Source organism: Macadamia integrifolia, chromosome 10 (genome assembly GCF_013358625.1).
Source record: "Macadamia integrifolia cultivar HAES 741 chromosome 10, SCU_Mint_v3, whole genome shotgun sequence".
Classification (NCBI taxonomy): Eukaryota; Viridiplantae; Streptophyta; class Magnoliopsida; order Proteales; family Proteaceae; genus Macadamia; species Macadamia integrifolia.
This window is the reverse complement of record NC_056566.1, coordinates 23,640,447-23,646,848: the sequence shown is the minus strand read 5'-3', so window position 1 is coordinate 23,646,848 and position 6,402 is coordinate 23,640,447. Positions and strand designations below refer to the sequence as shown.

Below are 6,402 nucleotides of genomic sequence, written 5' to 3'. Positions count from 1 at the left end.
ATTCTATATAGGGAGAGAAAACGCTATCCTGTCATCTCTGCATCATCGTGACGGGCAATGAAAGTGTACATAAAAGCATCTAGCGTGAAGGGGCAGGATCGTCATTTCATTGCCTTTATGTTTCGGCGATAGCATTCATTTCTCTTTCTATGGTTTTTATCAATTGACAGTATATTTAACGTTCAAGGTTCGTATTCTACATCAGAATAAAATCTAGGCATTTTACTATGATAGCAACAGTAACTCGAGACCCAAGTTTGATCTTTTTCTTTGTTTGAGGTTGTGTATCTTAATGAATCAAGAGGGAAAGAAAAAACATATTTATTAGTTATTGGACAAATATATTTGACATTGTTTATAAATAAACCACCCAATACGAACACTATGATAGCCTAGTGGTGGTGGCTTCAGCTTGTGGAGCTGACACAGGGGAGAAGATCGTGGGATCAAATCCTGTCGTATGCATTGTGTGTGTGTGTGTGTTTTCTTATAGTAGGTTGTTGTACTAGTCTCTACGAGGATTAGTCGAAGTGCAGCGTAAGCTGGCCCAAACACTTTAGTTAACAAAAAATAAATAAATAAACCACCCAAATTATATAATTTTTTCCAACTTTAGCATGCAACGAATTTTCTATATATAAGTATTCCTAAGGAAAAGAAGCGCATTTCATTTTTCTAATTTTTCTCTCTTCCTCTTTTTTTTTTCGTCTATCTTCTTTTTAATAGTAGACAAATTTTCTTTTGAAAAAGTATCTCATACATACCTTACATTCATAAGAAAAATTATAATAAATCCATTCCATCAGTCAGAAGAAAATCGTTAAATGATTATGTTAGCATTTTAGTATTATCTATTGGGCAAACTACCCTTGGACCTGAGTAAACTTGTCGTTATATCCTCCACTTTAAAAACCCCAAATTGAGAAAGTGAGTTGTTTTTTCTCAACCTAAACCCCCATTTCATCTCTCCTCCTACTCCGATTACCTTCGAAGAAAATAGTTCAGCTAAAAAATAGAGAAACAATATGTCCAACACTTAAGTTATAGCTTGTAAAAACGCAACCCTAAAACGATGCAGAAAACAATGGAAAAACAATAACAAACAATGCACACAGGTTTACGAAGTTCGACAATATTGTATACGTTATCGATGAAATGAGATCTTACTTCATTATCAATGGAGAATAGGGTTATAGTATTTGTCCTCATATCTCTCAGTATTTATTGCATTACAGAGAAAGAAACACTCGCTACAAATATATAGCGAAAAATGCTAATCCAAAAAGTATAAAACTGCCTAAAATAAAAAATTCGAGGGAAACCTCCATCCTACCTATCGAGGCGTCTGCACGGCTGCACCAATACTTCCTGAATTAAACTGTAAAGAAATACAAGACATCACACATCAACATAGCTTCCATTCAAATAAGAACTAAATGAGTCAAAGGCAGCCCTTGGCCTTCGATGGTCTGAACCGGCGTCCCAAAAGGGGCAGCACAGGCCTTGAGGAAGAGAATGGTAGATTTAACTGCGTTTGGACTGAAGTAGCTACGTTAAGGTGGTTTCACAAAAAATCTTCACAATGGGAGAGGCATTCGCAATGTCATGATATGAAGGGAAAGAATGTGTCTCCGAATAGAAGACATTTGTGACTTGGAACAAGGAGGTTGCACCAAGAGTTTTTGGACCATGGCCATCATTAATTAAGTTTAAACAGAAACCAATAGCGAACCATTGAATTGGGAGGACAAAGCAAAAGCACCAGAATGATACAGAAACCTTTCAAATCCCTAATACAAAATCCTAAAACAGATCATCAAAGCCATGAATTGTTAATTCAATAAGTGAGGCAGAGAATTTCATCAAGGAAACTGAAATTTGAGAGCAGAAATATTCAAATTAGCAATAACGCCAAGAAAAAGAGTGAGTGTTCTTTTAGAGTGCAAAAGTGGGTCGAAATCCTATGTGGCGAGCGAGTCTGGTGGAGGTGACCTCGGATGTTGACATGTATCCTGTGACATGTGGACGGTCATATATGAGAGTCCCCTCTCTCTCTCTCTCTCTCTCTCTCTCTAAATGAATTGTTTTTGCAAGGAAATGGTATTGATCAGTTGCATGATCCAACCTAATAAGGAGTGACGATGATTCTGATGATGCATCTCCCAAAGAAGACGGCTCGTGTGTGTGTGTGTGTGTGTGGAGGGAGAAGGAGAAGAAGAAGAAGTGGGGGCTCTCAAATCTGACCATCCACGTGTCCTGTGATACATGTTGGCATCCAATGTCACTTATGCGAGATTTGTTAACTGCAGAGGGTTTCGATTCGAAAAAAGTGTTATTTTAGAAATGATAGATGAACCATTAAAAAAAAAAAAGCGAGAGAATGAATTGAAACAATGATACAATTTGATACAGCAGACGGCCGAAGATGGAGCGATAAAAATAAAGTCAGAAAAGATTGAAAGGAGGGAGAAGAAGAATAACAGGGGGAAACGATAGACTTCATATTAGTTTTTTATTAGATTCCGTTTCCTAGCCTCTGTCTCTCATATTGACCGTACACATATCGAGATTCACATGTTGACATCTGAGACCTTCTCTGCCAGCATCCAACAGATTCTCTGGCCGCAGAGGATTTTGATCAGTTAGTATAATGGTCAAAAAATTATTTTCACGTTTTAAGTTAACGGCATTACACATTAGGTGTGTGGTGAATATTATTTTCAATCCGTGGGTTACAGACTTACGCTAGGAAAATTATGAATATTTTGAGGGGTGGTATTGGAAAATTTCCATAATATAAATGATCTCTTCAAAAAAAAAAAAGTCCTAGAAAACCCCTTATAGGTCGGCCGGCTCAAAATCAAACCGGCCGATTTCGATCATAATCAACCAGATTAGAGACGAAATAATTTATGGGGAATAGCCGTAGGAAACAAACAATTATTAGATCGAAGCAACATAAATTGCATGTGATTGAGTGATCAAGCTATTTGACAAAGGGGAAGAGATAGATCGATCGAGAGAGGGAGGAGTTGCAGAGAAAGACTAAAGGATAGTTAGTTAATCATGTCATTTTCTTTCTTCAAGCAGAGACCCAAACCAGTACCGGAGCTCGTGAGAGCGATCAGAGACAGTCTTCTCGCTCTTGACAACAAGACTGTTGTAGAAGTTAAAGCCCTTGCAAAGGTTTGTTCGACATTTATTGACACATTGATTGATGTTGGTTTTTGTTCGATTTTCCACACGGGATGACTCCCCCTGCAATCCTCCCCCTGCATTCCTCCTTAATTAGATTTCATGTGGAGTTTGATTTGGGAGCCTTTACCATTGGCGTAGAATGTCGTAGTTTTGGATTTACCTCATTTGGTGATCATCATTGGAGACCGAGTATAATTTGGGAGACAATTGCTGCTCACAAATTTTACATTTTGGGCTTTCCAGATGAGCTATGTTTCGTGAAGTATCCTACATTGGTTTCCTGTTGGTGTCCTGAAGTGGTTGAATTGGGTGTATTATTTCTATTGTTCGTCACCATATGTAATTAAGAGGTTTGATCCCAAGGTTCCTGATGGGTTTCGTATAGGAGTGGGGAGTATAAGAATGTGGGCTCTATTTGTAATACATTACTGTTGATGCCCATTCCCATGTTCTTCCACTGGCACCATGACCTTAAGGTTGTGGGGTCATTCCCTGTTTGGAGAATAAGTAGAAAGTTGTCAATCATACATACCTCCAGTGCACAGATGGAGTGTTCATGTTTATAGATTTTTCCCTTCTATGGACGGAGACTATTCATGGCTCTCCAACCGAACATTGAACCTTGGACATCTGAGTTTGAAAGTCCACTTGGTTTCAGTTATTTAATTCAATACATCATGATTATCTCCACATTGATAGTTAAGATGGTGGCACACCTATGATCCATTTGCTCTTTTATTGAGATTTTTATCATGGTGAAGGGTTCTTTTTGTCTTCTATTTATTTTTCATTTGGACTCTTTTCATAATGACATTTATTCTGTCTTCCCTCGCAGGCTTTAGAAGAAGTTGAAAAGAATTTTGTTGCAATGAGACAAATGCTCTCTGGAGATGGAGAAATTGAACCAAATGCCAATAATATTGCACAGTTTACCCTTGAAATCTGCAAAGATGATGTTATTGGCCTTTTTGTTCACAAGCTTCCTATTTTGGGATGGGAAGTAAGTCATGCTATTTTCCGTAGACTTGCACATATTGAATTGATACACTTGATTGGAAGTGATTCCAAATACCGATGCTGCAGGCAAGAAAAGATTTAGTGCACTGTTGGTCTATATTGTTGAGGCAAATGGTCGGCTCTACTTACTGTTGTGTGGACTACATTGAGAATCATCTGGAACTGCTTGACTTCCTTGTCGTGTGGTATGGTTCTATGACTTGCAACATTACCATTTTCCCTCATTTTTATTTGATTTGTTTATTTCTGTTATTTCTTTTGATACTACATTACCATGCATTTTAGAGTTTTGATATGCTGTCTTAATGTGAGGAAGCATTCACATTCATTGGTGCATAAAGGTCAAGGGACTGTGGTCTTTTATTGGCTGAGTCATGGTGATCAATTGCAGGTTAAGTAATGGGGTGAATAAGTGAATTCATCAAAGAGATGTCAATGGTTCATGTGGACAATGTACTTAAAGATGTATAATCATGGAATGAATTAGTTTCTATCTATTCTAAATGCTACTCTATGGCTTTATCATCTAGAAACTGTTTTCGGTAAGACGTATATAGGAACTTAAGATGCATAAAATCATAATTGTTTTCCGTCAAATGTGAATGTGCTCTTCCCTGTTTGTAGGATTTGTAAGACAAGTGCCTTTGGGAGTGAAGGTATCTAGCCGCCAGTATGCCTAGTGAATTAGTCCATGTGATATAGGACCCCACATACATTTCAATGGAAAAATTTTAGTCCAAAGTAAGCTAGGAAATTGCTCAAGCCCTAATTCAAAGTTTTAGCAAAATTACCAAAATGCCATATAAAAAAGAGATGAATATAAAATACAAAATGACATATTTGTAATTTTAGCTACTTCCTATACTCATTTTAAGATGAAATTGTACCATTTGTCCCCTGTACAAAAAGAGATGCTTACCTGATCCTCTATCACATGAACTAACCCATGTACTCCTATGTGGCAAATAGCGAAGCACTATACTTCACCAGGCATAGTGACGGGGAAGAAAATGCTTATTATTACTATCATATGTTATAATCATTTCATGATTTTACTTAGGGTAGTTATCTATGTAATAATGGAAGGTGATGTTTCAAAAATCACAAGATAAATCTGAGCCATCCATTTTTATGATTTTTTAAAATTTATTTATTTATTTTTTAATTTAGACCATTTGTTCTCACTCAGAGTTGGTAGAGTGCATAGTAATGTATAGAGTACTGGTACACATGCACGAACATACACGGGATGTGTGCCAATACAAAATGGGTTATTTGATTAAATTGCACTCTGAAATTTGGCATAATGGCATGCGGTTAATCTAGACTATGTCCTCCCTATCTAATGGTTAGAGTAGACATATCATCTGTCCACTTGGAAGAATAGATGGCTTGCGACATTTGGAAAAGTAACAAACCTTTGTGATAATAATAGGCCCCCGTTTATTAATTATAATGTGTCATAATCATTACATGACGTAATTTTGCATTGGAAATGCGAAACTTCATTATGGCTGCCATGAGCAGTTATGTTGTCTAAGATTCTATACAAATCTATTAATGCATAAAAATTATTTTTTTTCTTCTGTTATCCATTCTGATATATATATTTATTACTATCATATGTTGTGTTCATAACATGATGTATGGAACTCATTGGAGTCTTTCCCTAACAGCTATGATAACAAGGAGATTGCCTTGAATTGTGGAAACATGTTGAGGGAGTGCATCAAATTTCCGACCCTTGCAAAGTAAGATGTTTAAGTTTCTGATTAGTTCCCCCCCCCCCCAAGTTGTGTCTTGTGTGAAGTCCTTTCTTAATTCTTAGTAAAGAACCGATATGGTATATCCGTATATGTAAAGGAATTCAGGACGTCCTAAGTTCGACTCCCACTAGGCACACCTTGGGCCACTCACATGGGGGTGTTTAGTGCTCTTCACTGCTTTCAGTGAAAGTTGAATGGTTCTCATTCAACCCCGGTATGACCCGGTCCATGCGGTTGTAGGGTCAGTATGGGCCCGCGGGACTAGTCAGGCCGAAGGCCTGGATACCCATCGTTAGCAAAAAAAAAATGTGAAGGAATTCAGCAAAGAATCTCATCTTGAAGTTTTCCTGGTAATATTTTTTACTGCTCAAGAATCTCATCTTGAAGTAATCATATGATTGCTTTTTTTTTTTTTTTTTTT

At 37.2% G+C, this 6,402-nt stretch overlaps 1 protein-coding gene across 1 annotated transcript; it reads left to right on the top strand.

Annotated features, from left to right (window-relative positions):
* The first annotated feature begins 2,963 nt into the window (after positions 1-2,963).
* Positions 2,964-5,992, top strand: LOC122092473 (calcium-binding protein 39-like). Its single transcript, XM_042662796.1, has 4 exons — positions 2,964-3,186; positions 4,034-4,198; positions 4,282-4,400; positions 5,892-5,992. Exons 1-4 carry the CDS (start codon positions 3,067-3,069, stop codon positions 5,968-5,970), a joined length of 483 nt encoding a protein of 160 aa, XP_042518730.1. The 5' UTR covers positions 2,964-3,066; the 3' UTR covers positions 5,971-5,992.
* The last annotated feature ends 410 nt before the right edge of the window (positions 5,993-6,402 follow it).